The sequence below is a fragment of the Schistocerca nitens genome, chromosome 1 (genome assembly GCF_023898315.1).
Source record: "Schistocerca nitens isolate TAMUIC-IGC-003100 chromosome 1, iqSchNite1.1, whole genome shotgun sequence".
NCBI classification, from domain to species: domain Eukaryota; kingdom Metazoa; phylum Arthropoda; class Insecta; order Orthoptera; family Acrididae; genus Schistocerca; species Schistocerca nitens.
In genome coordinates, this window is record NC_064614.1 from 694,216,966 (window position 1) to 694,243,806 (window position 26,841).

At 43.4% G+C, this 26,841-nt stretch overlaps 1 protein-coding gene across 1 annotated transcript in view; it reads right to left on the bottom strand.

Moving 5' to 3' along the window:
• Positions 1-26,841, bottom strand: part of LOC126195438 (uncharacterized) — a 193,033-nt gene that overhangs the window by 153,381 nt on the left and 12,811 nt on the right. The window contains exons 2-4 of the mRNA XM_049934092.1: positions 25,464-25,675; positions 13,054-13,350; positions 6,836-7,491 (exon numbers count right to left, since the gene is read on the bottom strand). Coding sequence (XP_049790049.1) covers positions 6,836-7,491; positions 13,054-13,350; positions 25,464-25,675 — 1,165 coding nt within the window. The remainder of the gene's footprint in view (positions 1-6,835; positions 7,492-13,053; positions 13,351-25,463; positions 25,676-26,841) is intronic.

Sequence of the window (26,841 nt, forward strand, 5' to 3'; positions counted from 1 at the left end):
GACCAATTGTGTGATTGGATTGAGGAGTTCCTAGATAACAGAACGCAGTATGTCATTCTCAATGGAGAGAAGTCTTCCGAAGTAAGAGTGATTTCAGGTGTGCCGCAGGGGAGTGTCATAGGACCGTTGCTATTCACAATATACATAAATGACCTGGTGGATGACATCGGAAGTTCACTGAGGCTTTTTGCAGATGATGCTGTGGTGTATCGAGAGGTTGTAACAATGGAAAATTGTACTGAAATGCAGGAGGATCTGCAGCGAATAGACGCATGGTGCAGGGAATGGCAATTGAATCTCAATGTAGACAAGTGTAATGTGCTGCGAATACGTAGAAAGATAGTTCCCTTATCATTTAGCTACAAAATAGCAGGTCAGCAACTGGAAGCAGTTAATTCCATAAATTATCTGGGAGTACGTATTAGGAGTGATTTAAATGGAATGATCATATAAAGTTGATCGTCGGTAAAGCAGATTCCAGACTGAGATTCATTGGAAGAATCCTAAGGAAATGCAATCCGAAAACAAAAGAAGTAGGTTACAGCACGCTTGTTCGCCCACTGCTTGAATACTGCTCAACAGTGTGGGATCTGTACCAGATAGGGTTGATAGAAAAGATAGAGAAGATCCAACGGAGAGCAGCGCGCTTCGTTACTGGATCATTTAGTAATCGCGAAAGCGTTACGGAGATGACAGATAAACTCCAGTGGAAGACTCTGCAGGAGAGACGCTCAGTAGCTCGGTACGGACTTTTGTTAAAGTTTCGAGAACATACCTTCACCGAAGAGTCAAGCAGTATATTACTCCCTCCTACGTATATCTCGCGAAGAGACCATGAGGAAAAAATCAGAGAGATTAGAGCCCACACAGAAGCATACAGACAATCCTTCTTTCCACGAACAATACGAGACTGGAATAGAAGGGAGAACCGATAGAGGTACTCAGGGTACCCTCCGCCACACACCGTCAGGCGGCTTGCGAAATATGGATGTAGATGTAGATGTAGAACAGGAATCTGAGTCTGGCTACCACAATATCGAGCGCCATCGCTAAATTCTTCCTTGTGTGGCAGGATTCATATGGAGAAATATTTGTGTTCAGCATTTCACCTGTGTCGAGAGCACACAATCTTAGTTGTATGACACTAGGGGAATGCAATAGACAGTGACTCGTTCAACGCCGGTATTGGTCGTTTAAGAGTAGAAAATCCACAGAATATCTCGCTTTCATCGGCTACAACCAGGTCCTTCCTTGGAAGAAATACACGGTTTGGACCAAAACGGAAAAACTGCGAGAAATGCACGCTTCAACACAGATGCAGATGCTAGCTGAGAGTGCAGGCTGCGCACCCGTGCGATGTCCTCAGTACGTGTCAGTCGTGGTCAGAACGGTGTTCTGTGTAATTGTTAATGCCTCATGTTGGAGCTAAGTCAATTCGGAAGTGAGCAAATTGCTGGTGCCAATATGCTAAGTACTTCCAATAAACGTAGCCAAAATGGTTCGTGTTTATGAGGTACTGTATCGAAAACTTATACCACACACAAGGAAAGTGGGAAAACGTAATCTGCTATGCCACAACACAGACGAAAGTGTCTATTGAGTGACCCTGACGCACGGACATTCAAGAGGGTTGTGACGAAAAATAAGATAGCGGTAGCTGGAAATGTCACAGCAGAACTGAACGTCACAATGCAGTGAAACAACACGAAGGGACTCCATAAGCTGGGAATTTCAGGGAGATATAGAAATCAAAACACACACATCAGCGACGCAAATGTCCGTAACGGGAAGACGTGGTGCCGAAGCCCATCCTAGGAGTGTATTCGTATCGTGGAATTCCATAGGCCCATGGTTACTAAGCGAAGCCGCATTACTGCTAGGACTATGCGACCATTTTGGCAGATCGAGTCCATCCTATGGTACAATGTTTATTCCCCATTTATGATACTATATTCCAAGACAATGGGGCCCCTCTTCACATAGCTCACACAGTCCAGGACTAGTTTTATGAGCACGAGGTCGAACTGGCCACCTCTCCTGGCTACTGCTGTCACCGATCTCAATATAATTTAGCCTTTTTTGTCTGCTTTGGAGAGAAGAGTGTGTGATCGCTACCCACCTCCATCATTGTTAACTGAACTTACCACTAATTTGCAGAAAGTAAGGTATAAGAATACCTTGAAAACCACACAGTACTTGTGTTTATCCGTTCCGAAACGACTGGAAGCGTTTTGAGTGGCAACGAGTTTTCTACTCCGTATTAGACATGGTAATATCCTGTATTTTTTGTATTTCCGTATTTTTGCTCATCCTCTGTGAGAGTTCACTGTATTACAAACACGCCATCCGTCTCGATTGTAAGATAAAATGCGAAAAGAGATTTCTGATGCTGCACTTGTTGGAAACCAGTTTCTTGGTGCAGTTTTTATATTTATCAGAAAGAGTACAATGCATATTAGTCACACGTCTCGTCCTTCCCTCTCATTTTGTAATATTAAGACATAATATATAGTAGAATATACCTCCTATACACTTGTCACAGTCAGTACGACAGGTGTACTCATTCATAGTCCACAGAAAGACAATAGGATGCGGTCACTGCCAAAAGCACCTCACCACTAACTTTGGCACCAAGGTTTCTCATCACCTATGGAATATTGAAAGGTTCCATGCCCTCTTTTGCATGTCTCCTCTGATTTTCTTCAATTTTATTAATGTTCTATGTCATTGCACGATGGTAAAAGACCGAATAAGGTTATTGTAATGGGAGTATTTGTACTGAGAGCTCAAAAAATACTTTTCACTTGATTCCTAAACATGCTGGGTTAGTTCCCTGGGTGGCCTGTGCGAGGGAAGCATCGGAGGACGCGGCACACGGCATTTCCGGTTGGGGGCTGCACTTCCCTGAATTCTGAGGAGTTTGTACAATAGGCTGAAGCGCCTGGCGGGACGACTGACGTCGGTCGAGTTTCGTCTGTTGTATGCAGGGCGAAACGACCTGCGAGGCGTCGGAGTGTCGCCGCAGTTTATGTGTTTACCGTTCCGGCGCGTCCGGAACGAAGATTCCTGGCACCAACTGACTGCATTGTCCTCATGATTCTGAGAATATTTGTGGACTGTACCCTGCTGGGTGCGACTGTCTGGCGCCGGATGGCTGGTGGTCTAGGCATGTTGTTTTCGTAGCCGGTCAAACGGCAAGTTCAGTGACCTCAGCTGAATAGCAGAGGCATGATTCGTCAACTCAAACTGAGGCTAGCTGACGGCATAAAGCTCTTCTCGAAATTGGGGGGAACAGTCTCTATTGGCGTGAATGATGTTCTGAGACAGTGTGGGGGAATTCTGGAATCAGCACTGAATGCTGATTCGCGGTTTTAGAGAGTAGTAGGGAGTTCAGCAATGTTGGCTTCGCTCTTGCGTTGCGCGGGCGCAGGAATTCGGGATTTGATCTTCGTCTGAGTCGGGCAGTCTTTCGACTTAGTCGCACTTTTTTGGCAGAACTGAGAATTCTCGGACAGCCTTCGAGGCCAGGGGTTGAAACAGAGTTACTGCACAGCAGAAGTAGGCGCCTACATCATCAGAACGCTGCCTACTGACGACATGCTGCAGATTTCAGGTCTGGTACAACATTTTGCGGCTCCGGCATTGTAAGACTTTATCAATTTTATACTGAATCCCTCAGCAGCATGCGAGCTCGCTTTGCTACAAGTCCACCTTGCTTGCTTCTCTATGTGATCCCATTTGAGCTCTCACTGCTAATTGCAATACTGCTATATATTTGGGAGATAAATATTTGATTCATTAGGACCTCCAGTCATTATTGTAAATCTATTGCATCATAGAGAGTAGGAGCCCCTTGTTCTCGAGCCAACTCTTGTTCTCATAATAGTTCAGTGTACCCTATCCTTTAACCTACATTAGAAGAAGCAAGGCAGTTAATGGAAGAGGCCTTACCCCCACCATTACCCACCTCTCCTTCTGAAATTAGGAAGATAATAAACTCTCTCAAGAATAAAAGCTCACATGGAATTGATGGCATTTCCAGCAGGATAATAAAGGCTTGTTCCCAAGAAATAAGTGGGATTCTTAGCCACATATGCAATAGCTCTCTGAAGCAGGGCATTTTCCCAGAGAGACTGAAGTATGCCATTGTTAAACCACTGCATAAAAAAGGGGATACTACTGATGTCAACAACTACTGCCCAATCTCTCTTCTGACTGCCTTACCCAAAATTCTTGAAAAAGTAATGTATTGTAGAGTAGCTTCACACTTTTGTAAAAATAAAGTTTTAACAAAATGTCAGTTTGGTTTCCAGAAGGGTTTCTCAACGGAAAATGCTATGTATACTTTCACTAATGAAATATTAAATGCTCTGAGTAACCGGAAGTCACCCGTTGGGATTTTCTGTGATCTATCAAAGGCTTTTGATTGTGTAAATCATGGATACTTCTAGATAAGCTCAAGTACTGTGGTATGAATGGGACAGTGCTCAAATGGTTTAAATCACATCTAACTGGAAGAGTGCAGAAACTTGAATTAAGCAGTTCCCATAATTTACTAAAAACTGGTGATTTCTCAAACTGGGGAACAATCAAGAATGGGATGCCGCAAGGTTCGGTCTTGGGTCCTCTGCTGTTCTTAATATATATTAATGACTTGCCATTCTATATTCACGAAGATGCAAAGCTGGTACTTTTTGCCGATGATACAAGTATAGCTATCATACCAGACAGACAAGAATTAACTGGTGAAATTGTAAAGGATGTTTTTCAGAAAATCATTAGGTGGTTCTCTGCAAATGGGCTCTCATTAAACTTTCACAAAACACAGTATATATAGTTGCACACAGTAAATGGAATGACCCCATTAATAAATATAGACTTCGATCAGAAATCGTTAGCTAAGGTAGAATATTCAAAATTTCTAAGTGTATGCATTGATGAGGGGTTGAACTGGAAAAAACACACTGAGGATCTGCTGAAACGTTTGAGTTCAGCTACTTATGCTATTAGGGTCATTGCAAATTTTGGCGATATACATCTGAGTAAATTAGCTTACCACGCCATTTTCATTCTCTACTTTCGTATGGCATCATATTCTGGGGTAACTCATCATTGAGTAAGAGTGTTGATTGCACAAAAGAATCATAAGTGTTGGAGCTCATCCAAGATCATCCTGCAGACACTTACTTAAAGAACTAGAAATCTTCACTGTAGCCTCACAATATATATATTCTGATGTGCCGACAGAAGTGCCGACACTGTGTGGTTTGAGGTGACCGATATGCACGCTATAAGCTCACGCAGGATGGCGTGAGGTCTGAAACAGGATACGTAATGAATGCTATAAAGAAAAGTACGTAGCTTCTGGAATACTTAACTTTAATCCATCATTTGTATATATCGTTCTTGATGAGACATGCTTCATACGATAACTATCAATTGCTATGGCGCCTTGCTAGGTCGTAGCCATTGACTTAGCTGAAGGCTATTCTATCTGCTCTGCAAATGAGCGAGGCTTCGTCAGTGTGCATCGCTAGCTAAGTCGTCCGTACAACTGGGGCGAGTGCTAGTCCGTCTCTCGAGACCTGCCGTGTGGTGGCGCTCGGTCTGCGATCACTGACAGTGGCGACACGCGGGTCCGACATGTACTAATGGACCGCGGCCGATTTAAAGCTACCACCTAGCAAGTGTGGTGTCTGGCGGTGACACCACATATTCACTTATGAAATTTGTTATTAACAATCCGAACGAATTCAAAAGTAGTTGCAGTGTACATGGCTACAACACTAGGAGAAAGGATGATCTTCACTACTCTAGGTTAAATCTAACTTTGGCTCAGAAGTGGGTAAATTATGCTGCCACAAAAGTCTTTGGTCACTTACCTAATAGCATCAGAAGTCTGACAGATAGCCATATAGCCTTTAAAAGGAAATTAAAAGAATTTCTTAATGGCAACTCCTTCTACTCATTAGATGAATTTTTGGATATAGTAAGTGGGTAATTTCCCAACCTCCACAAAAAAATTAAAAATATTGAGTGTCATGTAATATTTTGCCTAATGTAATATCTTGTATAGACACCTTTTATTAACCTGACACGTTCCCCATCATCTCGAACTGTCGCATTCATGATCTATGGAACAAGTACTAATCTAATATAATCTACTGTGTGTGTCGACAATCATGTGCATTTATGTTCTGATGTATAATAAATCTCATTGTAATATTTAATCCGCATATCATTTCGTAGATATATGCAGAATCCCATTTCCTGTTGTTTATTATGATAAAGTTCTCTTTTTTCTGAGTAGCTTACGATTTTTATTAAATTATTGTGAGTGTGCACTCCTTATTTTACAAACTAGCAGGGTCCACCATCATTTTCTTCCGTTACCGTTGTGCGCATAATCAATTAGGTGGTAGATAAGGAGGGGGTCGAGTGCATGTCTCGTTGTCATGCAAAATTCGTCTGAATTAAAGAGGTACAAACTCTTCTCCACCCCGGCACCTCGCAAAATGTATGTACTACACGATAATACAATTCTTAAATCTGAAAAAAACTTTAGGTAAATACTATAAATTGTAGCAATCTCGATAAGTTATTCTAATATATTCAAACAAGTCGACAGCATTTTGTTGAGATGTAGCAGATGACTTTTATTGTATTTAATGTACAGTATCGGTGGTAGAAAGAGTCAAAAGTAATAGCAGAAAGTGAATGATTTGGCATTTTGTCGTAGCTACACAGATGAGAAGTGCTGATTATCCCCGCTGAAACTGTTAATTCTCCAGTGTAGTTGCTGAACTGTTAGCTCACGCGTTGTCAGGTTTATGACTAGAGAGTAGGCAGTGAGCTGACGCTGATTTCTGGCAGCACGGAGACGACCTTCTGGAACTCACTGACTTCACAGCAATAGCTGAAACCTTTCTTCTGGTCGTTGGATTCCCAAGTGACCCAGCTGAGTTTGCTGCACACGTCGGGACACAGGTAGTAGTCGTCTCCGGGGTCGGACACATACGGATTGTTGATACCGATCAGAGCCACGCCCGCGTCGTTGGCTGCGTCGTGCACCAACTTCCAGTACAGCTTCGGCACGGGGATCTGCTTGGTGTCAGCCACCAGGTACAGCTCTGTCTCCACGCCGTCCACGTTGGGCAGCGTGGCGACGCCGTAGGTTCCAGTGTATACCGTCAGGTCGGTACCTTTCTTGCTCGCGTAGTAGCGTACGTTGCTCTCCACCGTTTCCCAGTTGGCACCATTGAAGGTCTGCCACTGGGGTGCCGCGTTGAGGAACCAGAAGGTGGCGGTCTGCTGCGAGCCGAACACCCAGTCGGCCTTGGCAGACATGTGGCCCCTAGACAAGTAGTAGTCGCCAGACGTGACGTACTGGTCCCCCAGCTCGCTCGAACCGAGTATCTCCGAAATAGTCTCGCGCTGTTTGTTCTTTGTGTACGCCGTGTTTACGTCTATGTCGCCGAAGAAGTCACCTTGCTGTGAACAAAATAATTTCAAAATGGCTGGTTACAATGCCTGTGCTTTTACAGTGTTTGCATCTTCACACCACAATGTCCTTCACAAATGCATGTCTGAAGGAAGAGACAGTGTTCTGATTAGAACGGTGATAAATGTTGCGAAATGAATTCGCGTTCTGTGAATCCGAATTGATGTCAGCTGTTTGCGACACAAGAAAATTTGTCATATCGAGACTCGAACTTAGATTTCCCGCTTGTCGCGAGCGGTCACCTTAACCATTGCGGCTATCCGAACACGCCTCGAGGACCGATCCAAACGTCCAAATCTCACGTAGCAAAAATTTATGAATCGAGTCCCGGTCCGATACAAATTTTTATGTCTCACAAATAGCTGACGTCAGTTTGATCGGATTCACGATATACGAATCCGTTTCCTAATAGAATGAGATTTTCACTCTGCAGCGGAGTGTGCGCTGATACGAAACATCCTTGCAGATTAAAACTGTGTGCCAGACCGAGACTGGAACTCGGGACCTTTGCCTTTCGCGGACAAGTGCTCTACCATCTCAGATACCCAAGCACGACTCAAGCCCCGTCCTCACAGCTTTACTTCTGCCAGTATCTCGTCTCCTACTTTCCAAACTTTACAGAAGCTCTCTTGCGAACCTTGCAGAGCTAGCACTCCTGAAAGACAGGATATTGCGGAGACATGGCTTAGCCAGCTTCTGTAAAGTTTGGAAGGTAGGAGACGAGATACTGGCAGAAGTAAAGCTGTGAGGACAGGGCGTGAGTCGTGGTTGGGTAGCTCAGATGGTAGAGCACTTGCCCGCGAAAGGCAAAGGTCCCGAGTTGGAGTCTCGGTCCGGCACACAGCTTTAATCTGCCAGGAAGTTTAGTTTCCTAATAGTTCAAAAGTTTCCTATGTTGAACTAGTTTGACTAGACAAAATGGCTCTGAGCACTATGGGACTTAACATCTATGGTCATCAGTCCCCTAGAACTTAGAACTACTGAAACCTAACTAACCTAAGGACATCACACAACACCCAGTCATCACGAGGCAGAGAAAATCCCTGACCCCGCCGGGAATCGAAGCCGGGAACCCGGGCTCGGGAAGCGAGAACGCTACCGCACGACCACGAGCTGCGGACTTGACTAGACAAACGGACAACTTTTGATTATATGTTCCACCAGATCAGTCGCATCGGAGTCTCGCACCTTCTACTGACGTTCTGCGTTCCTTAATTACAGGTATATGGGAAACACTGCAATAACGAGTTTTTCCTCCATTCGCTTCGACAATACCCGATCGATCATTGGGGCTGGTGTTTCGAGAAGGAAAACAAGTGGGATACGTCAAGTGTCTCCCTAACGACGGCAGTGGAGAGGATTCAGATTTCTATCTATTTTTCTAATTTCCAGTGTGGAAATATTTGTTTCTCTTACACATACGGGTTTTACTTCAGAAATGACTGAATACGCCGCCCCACGAAGGAATTATTCAAATAGGACGGAAATCGGTAGATGTGATATACGTGTACAGACAGTTTCAGAAAAATTGGATGGTTTATTCGGGAGAAAGAGCCTTACAAACTGAGCAAGTCCACAACGCGTTGGTCCACCTCTGGCCCCTATGCAAACAGTTATTAGTCTTGGCATTTGACAGAGTTACTAGACGTCCTCCTGAGGGATATCGTGGCTATTCAGAGGTGGACCGACGCGTTATCGACTCGCGCAGTTTGTAAAGCTCTCTTTCTTGAATAAATATTCCATTTTTCTCAAACTGTAACCATTTGTTTGTTTATACATGTACATCACGTCAACCGATTTCCGTCCCATTCAGGTAATTCCTTTGTGGTGAGTACTGTTTTTGTCATGTGTATCTTCCCATTCATGGCAAATGTCTACAGAAGATGACAGGGAGATGAACGGCGTCTAAAACACACGAATAAGTTCTTGAATTCTACCGGAAGAACACGTGGCCAGGTTCTCGCTAGTGCCACCTGCTGGAGGAATGGGAGTTTAATTTCAATCCTGACTTTCTAATTTAGGTATTTCACAGTTTCTTTACATCACATTACGTACGATCTAAGTGAGCTTTTTCGACAAGCCGAGGTCAGATTCTCTGTCCCAGATTTGTCCGTTCCGAGCTAGGTGCAAGCCTTTTATGACCAAAAAATCGCTGGATTTTGAACATTAAGCATTCCGCTTTCCTTCCATTCAGACTCCAACAACACAGTAGCCAAGGGGCTACGCAGCTAAACGTCTCTATCCAAACTACGAGTTATCGTCAAACGAAGCCATCTACATGCATATTATTACCCTTAGAAAGGATACAGGTGTAACTCGTTACCCCACTTGATTACTTACGTTTTGAGGATGTTTATTTTTTATATTGGTAGACCTGATGCTTAATGTATTATCAGCTATGCCCCAGATGCATTTTTTGCTGGCTGCGTTCAACAAATTACTCCTATCGAAGAGGAGAACCATATATGTTGGGGTAAGGAGTTATCCCTGTATCAAACTACATAAGTACATTTCAGTTATAATTTTGAATTTCGGATTATAGCGGTTAGCATTAGCGTGAAATTAATAGGTGCGAACCAAGAGAGCGTTCTAAATATGCGAAAGAATGAGTAGGAAGCAGATAGCCAATATGACAACAATCAATTTGAAGATAATGTTGAAGTTTTCTCAGATCATGGAAGTGTTACTTCTTAGCGTCAATTGTTCGACATAAACGATATTAATGATACTGAGGATCAGCAATATACATTGAAGAGTCAAAGAAACTGTACACTTGTCTAATGTTGTGTATGGCCCCCGCAAACACGCAGAAGTGTCACGGCGTGGTATGGACTTGACTAACGTCTGAAGTAGCGCTGGAGGGAACTGACACCATGAATCCTGCTGGACTGTCCATAAATCCGTAAGAGTAAGAGTGTGTGAAGATCTCTTCTGAACAACACGTTGCAAGCCACCCCAGATATGCTCAATAATGTTCATGTCTGGGGAGTTTGGTGGCCAGCGGAAGTGTTTAAATTCAGAAGAGTGTTCCTAAAGCCACTATGGACGTGTAGGGTGTCGCATTGTCCTGCTGGAATTGCCCAAGTCCGTCGGAATGCACAATGGACATGAATGGACGCATATGATCAGCCAGGATGCTTACGTACGTGTCAACTATCAGAGTCGTATCTAGATGCATCAGGAGCCCATATCACTCTAACTTCACACGCGGAACACCATCACAGAGCCTCCACCAGCTTGAATAGTCCCCTGCTAGCATGCAGGGCCCATGGATTCATGAGGGTGTCTCCAAACCAGTACACGTCCAGCCGGCCGATACTATTTGAAACAAGACTCGTGCGGCCAGGCAATGTGTTTCCAGTCATCAGTCCAAATTCTGTGTGTACCGCCCAGGCTAGACGTAAAGCAAGTAGGACTTCGGCTCCGAAAGCCCATATCGATGATATTTCATTGAATGGCTCGCACGCTGACACTTGTTAATGGTCCAGCATAGAAATCTGCAGCAATTTGTGGAAGGGCTGCACTTCTGTTACGCTGAACGATTCTCTTCAGTCGTCGTTGGTCCCGTTCTTGCAGGATCTTTTTCCGGAGGCAGCGATGTCGGAGATTTGATGTTTTAGCGGTTTCCTGATATTCACGGTACACTCCTGAAATAGTCTTACGGGAAAATTCACACTTTAACGCTACCTCGGAGGTGCTGCGTCCCATCGCTCGTGCGCGTTCAAACTCACATCTTGATAACCTGCCATTGTAGCAGCAGTAAGCGATCTAACAACTGCGCCAGACACTTGTTGTCTTATATAGGCGTTCCCGACCGCAGTGCCGTGTTCCGTCTGTTTACATATCTCTGTATGTGAATACGCATGCCTACACCAGTTTCTTTGCGCTTCAGTATATATGTAAGAAGTATGTTTGTGTCGTACGAAGGAACCTCCCAAAACTAGAACACCAGAAACATAATAGTCAGAATTCAGAGTGTCAAGGAACGGCAAAGACTCTTTCTATACAGAGGAATTCTTAGAATGTACTGTTCGATGACAATATCTTCCATCAAATTGTAGCCCACACCAACCAATAAATTGAGAGACATAAGCTGAAGTACAAACATGCTGGATATGTTGAAGCAACTGATAAGGAGGGAATATGTTCCCTTATTTTAACTCTGTAAATCTCATGAGTACGAAAGGACTCCTATTTGTACATAAATGATATGTTTTCGAAATAAGGACCCAGAATGTACAAGTGCATCATGAGTGAGTCAAGATTTAGGTTTCTACCCAACTGTACAATATTCGTTGACAAGACGGTAAGAAATCAAGCTGCAAGTTTTGTCCAATTCCTTGTCTCTGGCAAACTTCCATACAGAATTGTACTACATGCTATACACTCTATCCCCACTGTACAGATGAAGAATTACTTGGCTTTAGAAGTCACTGCCTTTTTCGGGTGTATATAGCTCCTAAACCAGGTAAGTGCGAGCTGAAAATAGTAACTCTGCGTGAGAGCAGGAACTTTTATATGATTAGTGAGTTCCCTATATTGGGAAAGAAGCAAAAGGACCTCAAGAGCCTATAGCCGTTCATTTAGTAGTCATCGACTAGTTCAATTCACGGGACCAATCTTAATATAACGATGAGCAATTAGTTCACATCTATTCAGTTAGCAGAGGATATGCTTAAAAATCATAAAAACGCAGTTGTGGGAACAGTCAGACACAACAAGAAAGAGATACCTCATTCCTCTTTGCGAACAGAAAGGAGGAATTGCTGCAATCGCAGTTTTGCTATCGTGAGAAGCTGATTCTTGTATCATTCACGACATTAAATATGAGAAGCTGTTATTTTACTTTCAAAAACACAATCAGGCAACACAATAAGTCAAGAGACCAAGAAACCGAAAATATCGAAGTTTTATAACAGTAAAAAGGAGGGCTAGATACTTTGGACCAAATGGCATATTGCTACACAGTGCCACGCAAAACCAGAAGTTGGTCTCTGAGGTTTTCTTACGTTATGTTGGATCAGGCGGGAATAAATGCAGTGGTACTGTTCATGGCAAGAAGTAATGACAGAAAAGATCACAAGAAGACAATACTTCTATCAACTTGGGCTTCAGATGTAGCAGGAACGTATGAGAAGGCTGACCAGAAGCATGCCTACTGAGCTCCGCTCAAACGTTCGGGATCGACTAAACATCGAAAAGGACAGCTGAAGTGCCTATAAACATTAATAAAAGTGCTGTTGTCACTAGAGCAAAGGACAGAAAAACAAAAATTTTGTGTTCTAAATGTAACAAGCCTGTGTGCCCAGAGCACTGTGCGGATTATGTTCTTTGTGTAAAAACACAATTGTAAGCTGAGAGCAAGTGTTTAAGTGCTAAAACAAATCAATTATTGCATTGATTCAATTAATATATATTAAATACCATGTTGCAAGATATGAATCTTTTTCATAACTTATATATTGAAAATAAGGAAGTGTGTACCATCTCCATTATTTGGACATCACAGCCACAGAATCAAATTGTGTAAAAAGTATTGTCGGTTAGCTCACCATCCAGTTGGGTCTAGGGAAGCCGCTTTGGTAGCCACCGATGCCAGCCACTATGGTCTCTTGCGCGTAGAGCGTCGTCAGTCGCGTGTCATCGAAGCAGATGTCGGTAAGCTTGACAAAGCCGGTGGACAGCTGGAAACCGATCTGCAGTAGCGGGTAGACGCCGGCAGAGGCGCCACAGGTCTGCTGCGTGTCCCGTTGCGAGCTGGCGGGGAGCGAGCTGCACTTGAGGTCGCTCAGCGCGTAGCTGCGCCCGTCCACCGAGAACGTCGTGCCGGACACGCACGTCGCTGTCGCCTGCACAAACACACACGACAGCGGTCTCTTGAAAATAAATCTCGAATGGTTACCATCTGTTGAGAAAACATGTATCAGATTCACTTTTTCTGCGTTTTCTTGTCAGTTCAAAAACCGAAACGGACGGAAACAATCGACAGGCTAGGAGATGGAAGGGATAGGGGTGAATTGTCGTCATAATTCGAAACTATATGCGTAAAACCAGGAATTACTTCAAGTGACAACGAGAAGCATGAACAAACTATTAACAAGCTTCAGGTTGCGAGATACTGGTGGTTAGAATGTATACTACATATTAAAATGGGACGTGTGACAAATTACAGATCCGCACATGTCGGATTCAGTGCCCTATATTCATCCAACATCATGATCGATATTACGTCCAGCCTCGTTGTCAAGTATTTGGAGTCCAGGAATCCCGTGTACTCGGTTTGCTAGACATTCAAACAAATCGTGTTAATGAGTTTTATTGTGTGTGAAATCTTATGGGACTTAAATGCTGAGGTCATCGGTTCCTAAGCTTACACACTACTTAACCTAAATTATCCTAAGGACAAACACACACACACACACACCCATGCCTGAGGAAGGACTCGAACCTCCGCTGGGACCAACCGATGAGTATTATTACAAAAAGGAAATTACAATACTTAACTTTTGCAGTTACATGTATGAGTCTCGAGCAAAGGGCGACATACGAAATAATGGATCTTTTTCAGTATCAACAATTCCAAGTCTGTGATACATAGAAAGTACAAGCGGAGCAACTAGAGTTGACACTTCTATCCATCTCGCTAACATTGAAGCTGCTATTCAACTGGGCGTTACCAGTCGATCGTGGCCCTCTTCACATAGGGTCCGCTGCTGCCGCGTTTTCGTCCTGGAGAGGAGCAGGTCAGCATGCGATTGGCTGACGTCTTCTCATAGCCATCTCTTCTCAATCATTCCCGACTAGAGCGCCGGCACTTGACTTTACGCCGTAACAGTCGATAGCCTTTCTGCAGCGTATTTGACCTCTTTCAGTATTTAGTAAAGCTCAGTTCGTAGTAATTGATGCAAAGTAATCATGTAAAACAAAAGTAATATCTAGTGTTCACCAAGGAAACCTGCTGTTGCTAATCTACGCAAACGACTTAAGACCCAACCTGAGCAGCCCTCTTAGATCGTTTGCAGCTTATTCTGACATTCACAGTCTTCTAAAGTCGTCAGAAGACCAAAATCAATTGCAAAATGATTCAGATATTTGTATGGCTTGATAGTGGTAATTGGCTGTAAAAATGAAAAGTGTGAAGTCATCCGCATGGGTGCTAAAAGGAATCAGCTAAATTCGATTACACGATAAATCAACTAAATACTTAGGCATTATAATTACGGATAACTTTATTTGGGACTTACACATGGAAAATCTTTTTGGTAAAGCAAACGAAAGACTGCGATTTATTGCCTGAACGCTTAATAAATGCAACAGGTCTACTAAAGATACTCCTTACGCTGACACCTGACCGCTCGCTTCTGGAATACTGCTGCGCGGTGTGGGTTCCACATCAGGTAGGATTGATCGGTGGCCACAGAAAAAGTTCAAAGGACAACTCGTTTTGTGTTATTACGAAATAGAGGACAGAGTGCCACAGATATGATACACGAATTGCGGTGGCAATTGTTTCGTTGTGACTGCATTTTATAATGAACTTTAACTCACCAGATTCATCCTAAGAGTGTGAAAATATTGTTTTTTGATGCCCACCTACTTAGGGGTCATCATAATAAAATAAGAGAATCCAGAACTTGCACGGAAAGATTTAAGTGTTCGTTTTCCCCGCCATCTTAGAGAGTAGAATGGTTGAGTAATAGCTTGAAGGTGATTCGATGAACCCTCCGTCAGACATTTAATTCTGAATTTTGCAGAATAATCACATCGATCTAGATGTAGATGCCCGACATCAGAAATAACTAAATCCGACACATTACAAATGTGAGTTTCTCATTAATTATTGACGACCTGCATGAACAGGGATTAATTTTCCCCAACACAAGCAAGGAAATTTGATGTGTCAGTCAACGCATTTCTTTGGGGTCAAAAAACAGGTCTGATGAAGGGATCACCCATAATGGCACATTACGCACACTCTCCGAATTATTTTTGAATGTGACTACTGATACTTTGTTTCCAGCTTATCTAGCCCCTGCTGCAGTTTCTTTGTCCCTGACCTCTTGCGTATAACTAAGCAGTAGAAAGCACTTCTGGAGCTTTTCCGCGAGATTTAGTATTGTTTGGACGTGAACCATGGAATATGAGATCAGCAAAGACGATAATCAATGCGACTGAGATGTGACACTATAGAAGGCCTTAAAGATTAGGGTACTGATAAAGTAAGTTGTGGTTCTCCGCAGAATCGGCAAGGAAAGGAGTGTATGGAGAACAATAAGAAGGAAAAGGGACAGGATGGTACTACATGTATTAAGATAACAGGGAATAACTTCCGTGGTTCGTGAGGGAGCTGCATGAGCTAAAAACTATAGGGGAAGACAGAGGTTAGGATATATCCATCAAATAAATGATAATGTTGGATGAAAGTTGTGCTCTAAGGTGAAGAGGTTGACACAACAGTGAAATTCGTCACTGGCCGCATCGGATCAGTCAGAAGACTGATGAGCCAAAATAAGAGAAAAAAAGACTGAAAATGACGCTCTCCATTCATTACCTAAAAGTAAGAAAAACGAGATTCTTGCTTGTTAGGACGAAGTGGTATAGCCTGATGTAATTAAAAAACTTACAATTGCGGATTGAGTTCAACTTTATTAGCTTACTTACATATTACATCCATCAACATATACGAGGGTTGACTGAAAAGCAATGCTTCCACCTCCGTAACTCTTCAACAGTTGGCAGCATTGGTAAGCGGCAGGTACTGGCTTGCTCCGTAGCCTCTTTTTCACAGCTCCAGTTGGCGGGAAGCCTTAGCGTTGAACGGTTGTGTTGTAACAGTGTAAAGTAAGGAACCTTGCGCAGACGGTCGGTCAATGCGATTTAAGCGACATGCAGTCATTGAATTCTTGCCAGCAGAAAGTGTCACCCCAAGGAGATTCATCAAATCGCATTGACTGACCGTCTACGCAGGGTTCCATACTTTACACTGTAACAACACAATTGTCCAACTGGAGCTGTAGAGAAGAGGCTACAGAACATGCCAGTACCTGCCACATACCAATGCTGCCAACTGTTGAAGAGTTACGAAGGTGGAGGCATTGATTTTCAGTCAACCCTCGTATATTTTATTGAAAATATCCATTTCTCTATGACTAACAGCGCTATTGTACCAACTACATTGCTGTATTAATGTTCATTTACTCACTGAAAGAAGCCTTTTTCACTGAAGTCGATTCACACTTTTTGTAGAAATTATTCAGTTTGAACATCGTTACACAATAGATGAGAAGACAAATAAAATTGTTACAGTAGCAACAATTTAAAAAAATATACTTAGACCCAAACAAGTAGGAGAGCTATGAGGATTCTAGCACAGTTATGACGCTTTATCTTTTGTGGCATCGATGTGTTACCTTAAATAGAAGTGATATCACTCTTCTTTTCTCTTCTCTAACCGTTTGCTCCACGCTATACCGCTACGTTACGTACCCCCTCCCCTATTCCTCTACCCTGCTGCCACCGCCAGACACTTCTCCATTTCCGCTCTCCCCCCCCCCCCCCCCCAAAAAAAAAAAAAATTAAAAAAAACGTTAACTGATTCCAGTTAAGATCTGGCTAAATGGTATTTATGTTACATTAATGATTCATGCCCCTGTACCCCTATCGTGTATAATTAAGCTAACTGGACAAAATATTAATCATCCCCCTCAAAAGACAACATTGGCTGCTCTGGAGCGCTGCAGGTGGTGTGTAACTGGTGCTGTCAGTCACATGTCCCTCCACTGATGCAAGCCATGACAGTGAAGTGGTATGTGTCAGTTGTATGCAATCAGCGGAGTTAAATAGATTGATATAGAGCGTCATGGAGAAGATACATATTTGAAAATACCCATGACCACACTGTGAGTGAAGTGTTCAGATTTATTGGTGTACCAACACTGACAGTCCAATGTGCCTACGTGGCATGGTGTACCATTCACAGCTAAGTAAAATGGTGTAATTACAGTGGCTGGAAAACAAAACCTAACTGATACAGTCTGGAGATGAGTGACATGCTTTGCCAATGAAACTGGTTTCAAATACAGCAGGAATTGGTGTTGTCAGTGAATGTAAGTCTTTCTCAACAAATTTCGAAGCAGATATTGGGAAGCACACTACATGCATTTGCCATCTGGACATAGTTAGCACGAAAAAGGCGATTGTCCACAGCGACGCAAGTAAAGCCGCAAGTCTTCATTGGCCAAATGGCCAAACAATGCAGAAACTAGACAATAGGTTAGTGGAGTGCCATCCATCGCAATTTTGCGTCTTTTCAAATGATACAAGGCCTGGAGTACACCGCCAACCCAATGAGGAATTTAACTGACGGTGTATGGAAGTGTAGGTCGGCCTGGAAGTAATTCTGCGAGGTTTTGGGAGGGCTTTTCTCTCAGTGACTCAGACCTACTCATTTGGGTTACTATTAATTTGAACCAAGATAGTTTCAACATTCACAACGATGACACTGCTGTCATCCAAGACTCCAACAGCCACATTCATAGGGCAGTACGAAAGTGTTCCTGATTTTACAGGTACAAAGACATCCTACCGCACCTCACTTGATGCACCAAATCAGCCAGTCTTTATCCCGTTAAAATGTCTAGGGGTATGTGCAACTGTGGTTAAAAATCAGCAATTAGCATACCCAAAATTTAGCAGCTTACCAATGAAAGGCTTCAGCTGAGTATGGCATACCTGAAGAATCTTGTGGAATTTTTTCTTCACTGAACAGGGTTCATTATTAAGGCTAGAGGCGATGTTACACGGTATCAGTTTATCTCCTGGTGTGACTAACTTTTTGTCCAGTGTGTTTATGCTGGTTTCAGGGAAGTGATAAAATTATTTGACAGTCTTTCGCATGAATACATATTTCAAGATCACTAATTCCATCAATAAATTACGTGGAACCAAGATTAAGCCAAGTACCATTTTAGAAAAAGTACTTTACGGTGTGAAATATGTTTCAAATTCTGTAAAGATCATTGCTGTCTTTACTTCACTGAAATGAAACTGTCTGCTTGCCGACGTTTTGGTGCAGATTACATGATCAGTCATATACACACATTATCTCATTGTCTGATAGTCCTGTTTCACTTGACGGTGATAGCTTCATAGTGGGAAGATTTCAGTTATATTACATCATGGTCAGACAGAGATTCCGAAATCAGATACAGGCGTACTCAGGAGCAGACAAACTCAGATCACAATATAATAGTGATAAAGAGTAGACTGAAGTTTAAGACATTCGTCAGGAAGAATCAATACGCAAAGAAGTGGGATACGGAAGTACTTGGCGATGACGAGATACGGTGAAGTCCTCTAACGCTATAGATACAGCAATAAGGAATAGGTCAGTAGCCAGAACAGTTGAAGAGTAATGGACATCTCTAAAAAGGGCCATCACAAAAGTTGGGAAGGAAAACATAGGTACAAAGAAGGAACTGCAAAGAAACCATGGGTAACAACAAATACTTCAGTTGATCGATGAAAGGAGGAAGTACAAAAATGTTCTGGGGAACTCAGGAATAGAGAAATAAAAGTCGCTGAGGAATGAAATAAATAGGAAGTGCAGGGAAGCTAAGATGAAATGGCTGCAGGAAAAATGTGAAGAAATTGAAAAAGAAATGATTGTCGGAAGGACGGACGCAGCATATAGGAAATCCAAAACATCCTTCGGTGACATTGAAAGAAAGGGTGATAACATTAAGAGTGCAACGGGAATTCCACTTTTAAATTCAGAGGAGAGAGCGGATATGTGGAAAGAATACATTGAAAGCCTCTATGAGTGGGAAGATTTGTCTGAATGTGATAAAAGAAGAAACAGTATTCGATTTAGAAGAGATAGGGGATCCAGTGCTAGAATCAAACAGAGCTTTGGAAGACTTAAGATCAAATAAAGCAGTAGGGGTTGATAACATTCCATCATAATTTCTAAAATCATTGGGGGAAGTGGCAACAAAACAACTATTCAAGTTGGTGTGTAGAATGTATGACTCTGACGACATACCATCTGACTTTCGGAAAAGCATCATCCACACAATTCCGAAGACGGCAAGAGCTGACAAGTGCGAGAATTATCGCACAATCAGCTTAACAGCTCATGCATTCAAGTTGTTGTTAAGAATAATATACAGAAGCATGGAACAGAAAATTGAGGATGCACAAGATGACGACCAGTTTGGCTTTAGGAAAGGTAAAAGCACTAGATGCCATTCTGACGTTGCGGTTAATAATGGAAGCAAGACTAAAGAAAAATCTAGACACGTTCATAGGAATTGTCGACCTGGAAAAAGCATTCGACAATGTAAAATGCTGCAAGATGTTCGAAATTCTGAGAAAAGTAGGGGTAAGCTATAGGGAGGGACGGGTCATATATAATGTGTACAACAGCCAAGAGGGAATAATAAGAGTGGAAGTCCAAGAACGAAGCGCTCGTATTAAAAATGGTGTAAGACAAAGATGTAACCTTTCGCCCCTATTGTTCAATCTGTACATCGAGGAATCAAATGGTTCAAATGGCTCTGAGCACTATGGGACTTAACTGCTGTGGTCATCAGTCCCCTAGAACATAGAACTACTTAAACCTAACTAACCTAAGGACATCACACACATCCATGCCCGAGGCAGGATTCGAACCTGCGACCGTAGCGGTCGCGCGGTTCCAGACTGTAGCGCCTAGAACTGCTCGGCCACTCCGGCCGGCATCGAGGAATCAATGATGGAAATAAAAGAAAGGTTCAGGAGTGAAATTAAAATTCAAGGTGAAAGGATACAAATGATAAGATTCGCTGATGACATTGCTATCTTGAGTGAAGGGAAGAAGAATTACATGATCTGCTGAATGGATTGAACGGTCTAATGAGTACAGAGTATGGACTGAGCGTAAATCTAAGAAAGGCGAAGGTAATGAAAGTAGTAGAAATGAGAACAGCGTGAAACTTAACATCAGGATTGATGGTCACGAAGTAGATGAAGTCAAGGAATTCTGCTACGGGCATTGCACCTGTGCCGATGCATTTGGAATTGTGCCTTGAAAACTATGAATATGGGGAAAAGTTTATCACTTAAGTAAACGTTAGTGACGGGTTTATGTGCGGCGAGTGTACCAGAAGCTAAAAACTACTCTGCTCCGATTCAATTTCAAATTTCATCGAAATAGTATTGAGCCGGCACCTGAAACATAGGTTCCACATAAAACGATTTTGCAAACTCTTTGCCATGCTAATAGAGATATTGTGTTCTTTGTTGCGCCGCATATGTTTGAGCTGCACTTGTGATTCTGTTGGTAGTGCATATTTGGCATGCTTACACGCCGCTGCACCTAAGTTGTACGAAATGTTATTATCGGCTCAGTTGTTATCAAAGTGCATATATCTGACAAAACACGAGAAAATTAAAAGTAACCAGGGTACTTAAAAAAACGTATTTTATGCCAAATTTCGGGGGTACAATCTCAAACCATTGTTTGCCGTACTACGCTGCATATGCCTTTGTTCTATCACTGTACTCATTATTTATCATAGTATTTCTTATCATGCGTAGATCTTAACATTATATATAGTTCCAAGATCCACTTCTTTTTGAATAAATCTGCTTACTTCTACACGATAATGATGTCAACGATAGGTTAGTTAATCCATCACAGAACGTGTGATGTTTATTAGCTGCATGTAAACTATTAAAACACTTCGGCAACTTGTGCGTTGACGATGATAAATTGATGTTTAGGACAACACGCCATCCGGCCCCAGAACGGCTAAAATCTCCTACCTGGCCGGCAGTCGCACCCGAGCCCCCTGCATGACTACTGAACTACTCCGGTGGATGCAGTGAATCAGTTTACCTCTACTGACCACCAGCCATATTAATACTGATGCTTGCATTGCCTCATTTAAGGTCATCAGCCTGGAAGCCGGACGGACAGCGAGAGTATCAACCGTCGGGTTTCCTCTCACAACTCAACCCCAAGAAGCGTGCCTCATGAAAGAAACCCGACTGTTGCTAATTGAGGTGTGAATGGCGTGAAATTGTGTTTATTAACGAGAGCAGATATTCTTATAGTGACAGCAACGCGCATATGAGAATGCAGCATAAACGAGAAAAATGGCAATAGCTGAAACGTTTGCGGAAAGAATGCAATGGGGTTGGGGAGCCATAGTGCTAACTCATTGTTGATATAACACTCAACAATGGAGGTTACATTCAGAAAATCATTCACCTCGTTTCATTCACATGACTGAAATGCCAAAGAAATGTCCTTTCCACGATATAATTTTCAAATGTACACTTTTCCCCTTATCCAACGCGTTTCTAAGATAATTATAAGCTTCCACATCCAGAGTGATCATCAGACCTGTTCCCTAGTGTAGACGTATCTGATCTGATGGGACTGCGTCTGATCTGGCTTGCAATATCGCGAAAATTCACTTACCAGAAGAAACAACATATGCAAGTAATTTGGAAGGCTATCTCCTACATGAGACGTGACGCCTCTGTGATGATCTTGAAGTAAGAGTACTGGAATACCTAGTGGATTCTATAGAAGATACTGAAATCGTCGTCGAAGACTTGCTCTAAACAAAACTAAGATATTTCACTGTGGCTATTCGTGTTTTTCGACGCTAGAATTTTATAGCGTACATCTAGGACAATTTTTCAAAGCAAGTAAGGGATATTAACAACGTAAGAAAGGTGGACACCTAAAAGCTGAGAATAAATTATCAGTGAAAGCACAGAGCACATTTTACTCCTACCTCTAGTGACAACGAAAATAAAAACCTTTACCGCAGAAAGTAAAAAGAAACAACAAATGCTCAGAACCTTTCAACATGATGTTCTAATAAAAGCGAAACTTGTCTTGTACACTTAGGACAGAAAGAAATAACGATAATCACTTATGCCGAAATTTATCCCAAATGCTTGTAAATATTATAGCCCTCTGCTTCTTTTTTCAAGACCCTAGATTATCGTTAATAAAAGGAATTATTCCATAATACAACAATAGGTGTTTCAAACTCTTGACAGATTATTAATGACGCTGAAAAACACTCGCTTGTTGTCGTAGAGTATTAATGATGCTGAAAAACACTCGCTTCGTGTCATAGAGTGCACACAGAATAACGTGTCCAGTAGATATGCAGTGAGCTGGTCTCACGTTGGGTGGATGGTGGTTGTGGGAGTTGTGGGCAGGCGCAGCAGGCGAAATGCCGAGCACTAGAGGGAAGGTGCCGCTCTAAACTGAAGCCTACAGTGACATACTTTGTAAGTATTAAGTGGAGCCCCTGCATGCCCATAATCGCGTGCTGACCCTATAAAAAGATTTACTGCCACCTCTGCTTTGGCTGGAATCTAAGAATTTCGTCGGAAATGCAACAAAGGCAACGATTTATTGTGGCCCAGCTTGTTAACCATTTGTAACTTTCAGAGAAGCGTCATGAGTGGCGAATTGTAACCTACGTTTCTCTTGTTGCCATGTTTAAGTCAGCTTCTTTTGCCAAAACACAGCGGAGTTTACAGAATGTCACCTCACTGCATGTTGTGCAGACGCAGAGAATACTGAACCAGTAGTTTATTAAGTGTGGGACTGAGGAGAAGTAACATCAATAGCATATGATTAAGTATATCCTTGTCACCAAACTAAATGTGTAATATCATCACTTACTTTGTTCCAAAGTCCACAGCATTTCTCGTTTACCGCTTATTGATGGCCTTTAGAAATTACATTCTTTCATCGAAAAAGTCTGTCGTTAGTGGATAACACAGTAGATAATGAAGTTCTGCATAATAACCGTATGGCAAACGACTCTCTTCTTCGCGTGCTGTCATTTGCCAAAAAGTGATTTTGATACTTCAAACTTTTTATGAAATATCACGAATGTTATGGATATTGCACTCTGGCTTCAGACTGGCACGCTCGATCGCAAACGAGATCATCAGATCAATTTTCTCTATATTTGTAACAAATCTAGACTTCCACCAGTCTATAAATAAATTCAATACGTCAGCTAAATTCCATATGCAGCAACGTATACTACTGGCCATTAAAATTGCTACACCACGAAGACGACGTGCTACAGACGCGAAATTTAACAGACAGGAAGAAGATGCTGTGATATGCAAATTATTAGCTTTTCAGAGCGTTCACACAAAGTTGGCGCCGGTGGCGGCACCTACAACGTGCTGACATGAGGAAAGTTTCCAACCGATTTCTCATACAAACAGCAGTTGACCGGCGTTGGCTGGTGAAACGTTGTTGTGATGCCTCGTGTAAGGAGGAGAAATGCGTACCATCACGTTTCCGACTTTGATAAAGGTCGGATTGTAGCCTATCGCGATTGCGGTTTATCGTATAGCGACATTGCTGCTCGCGTTGGTCGAGATCCAATGACTGTTAGCAGAATATGGGATCGGTGGGTTCAGTAGGGTAATACGGAACGCCGTGCTGTATCCCAACGGCCTCGTATCACTAGCAGTCGAGATGACAGGCACCTTATCCGCATGGCTGTAACGGATCGTGCAGCCTCTTCTCGATGCCTGAGTCAACAGATGGGGACGTTTGGAAGACAACAACCATCTGCACGAACAGTTAGAAGACGTTTGCAGCAGCACGGACTATCAGCTCGGAGACCATGGCTGTGGTTACCCTTGACGCTGCATCACAGAGAGGAGCGCCAGCGATGGTGTACTCAACGACGAACCTGGGTGCACGAATGACAAAACGTCATTTTTTCGGATGAATCCAGGTCCTGTTTACAGCATCATGATGGTCGCGTGATTGTTTGGCGACATCACGGTGAATGCACATTGGACATGACATGACATGACATGACATTCGTCATCACCATACTGGCGCATCACCCGGTGCGATGGTATGAGGTGCCATTGGTTACACGTCTCGGTCACCTCTTGTTCGCATTGACGGCACTTTGAACAGTGAAGGTTACATTTCAGATGTATTACGATCCGTGGCTCTCCCCATCATTCGATCCCTGCGAAACCCTACATTTCAGCAGGATAATGCACGACCGCATGTTGTAGGTCTTGTACGGGGCGGCCTTTCTGGATACAGAAAATGTTCGACTGCTGCCCTGGCCAGCACGTTCTCCAGATCTCTCAACAATTGAAAACGTCTGGTCAATGGTGGCCGAGCAACAAGCTCGTCACAATACGCCAGTCACTACTCTTGATGAACTGTGCTATCGTGTTGAAGCTGCATAGGCAGCTGTGCCTGTACACGCCATCCAAGCTCTGTTTGACTCAATGCCCAGGCGTATCAAGGCCGTTATTACGGCCAGAGGTCGTTGTTCTGGGTACTGATTTCTCAGGATCTATGCACCCAAACTGCGTGAAAATGTAAGCACATGTCAGCTCTAGTATAAAATATTTGTCCAATGAATACCCGTTTATCATCTGCATTTCTTCTTGGTGTAGCAATTTTAATGGCCACTAGTGTATTATGTAATACACATCATACGCAAGACCACAGAGACCCCTATTTTTCATTGCAAACTTTTTCGAATTTCGGGCAGTGTCTTAATTACGTTGAAATATTACAATAACTATGACCGTTAACGAAATAACGGGCACGGCTTCATGAGGCTGACATGTAAAACTGTAAGTAACGCAAAAATGTAGCTTTCTTACTGAGTAGTTTCTGTAAAATCGTCAGAGGAAGATTGCAGGGCGAGTGCCTCGATTCTGCCGTCGTCGATCGGCCGAAAGCGGACAAACAATGTCGGCCTCCCCTTGTGAACAAACGAATGAACACGTCCAGCGCTTCGGACGAAAATTGGTCACTGCGCCTCGATCACCATATCCTGTGCGGACTTTACTGTTAATTGCCGGAACCTTCGATACTTAAATCTGGCATGTGATGGAGCGGGTGTCCACGCCGTGTAACTGGGTTGTAACGCGCTCGCCACCTCACCTCTGCGACGCCCAGCACAGTGAGGACATTGCCGGAGCCCGTGCAGGCGAGGTTGAGCTGGTCGCCCTCCTGCAGCGTCAGCAGCTCGCTGGACACTTCCGGCTCCCAGAAGCCCTTCGCGTCGGCGCTGCCGCCCGGCAACAGGAACAACGGCTGCGGGTCTGGGAACGCCGACTCGTCGTTGATGTCCACCGAGCAGCCTCCAGCTCGTCCTGGGGCATCGGCGGGGCGCGTCATTGAAAGGAAGAGGCAAAAAATCAAAAATTAAAAAGAAATTGATCCTACTTTTTAGGTTTCTGTACTCCAATCGGTAAAACGGTACCCTAGTAATATTACTTTGTTGTTTGTCCAACTGTCTGCTTTCTGTCTATTCGATTGTTAAGACCCCTCTGTCCCAGAAAAGGATACAGATATCTCACATACACGTCTACGTCCTTTGGCAGTATGAAGTTAAGCTTCTAAGTGAATTCACTCAAAAGATACTGCCATTTATGCCACATGTTTCGGTACTCACAAATTCAGTCGTCAGTTTTAAATTTAATCTTCCAAGTTAGCTGCTAATAACTTTATTATACACTCCTGGAAATTGAAATAAGAACACCGTGAATTCATTGTCCCAGGAAGGGGAAACTTTATTGACACATTCCTGGGGTCAGATACATCACATGATCACACTGACAGAACCACAGGCACATAGACACAGGCAACAGAGCATGCACAATGTCGGCACTAGTACAGTGTATATCCACCTTTCGCAGCAATGCAGGCTGCTATTCTCCCATGGAGACGATCGTAGAGATGCTGGATGTAGTCCTGTGGAACGGCTTGCCATGCCATTTCCACCTGGCGCCTCAGTTGGACCAGCGTTCGTGCTGGACGTGCAGACCGCGTGAGACGACGCTTCATCCAGTCCCAAACATGCTCAATGGGGGACAGATCCGGAGATCTTGCTGGCCAGGGTAGTTGACTTACACCTTCTAGAGCACGTTGGGTGGCACGGGATACATGCGGACGTGCATTGTCCTGTTGGAACAGCAAGTTCCCTTGCCGGTCTAGGAATGGTAGAACGATGGGTTCGATGACGGTTTGGATGTACCGTGCACTATTCAGTGTCCCCTCGACGATCACCAGTGGTGTACGGCCAGTGTAGGAGATCGCTCCCCACACCATGATGCCGGGTGTTGGCCCTGTGTGCCTCGGTCGTATGCAGTCCTGATTGTGGCGCTCACCTGCACGGCGCCAAACACGCATACGACCATCATTGGCACCAAGGCAGAAGCGACTCTCATCGCTGAAGACGACACGTCTCCATTCGTCCCTCCATTCACGCCTGTCGCGACACCACTGGAGGCGGGCTGCACGATGTTGGGGCGTGAGC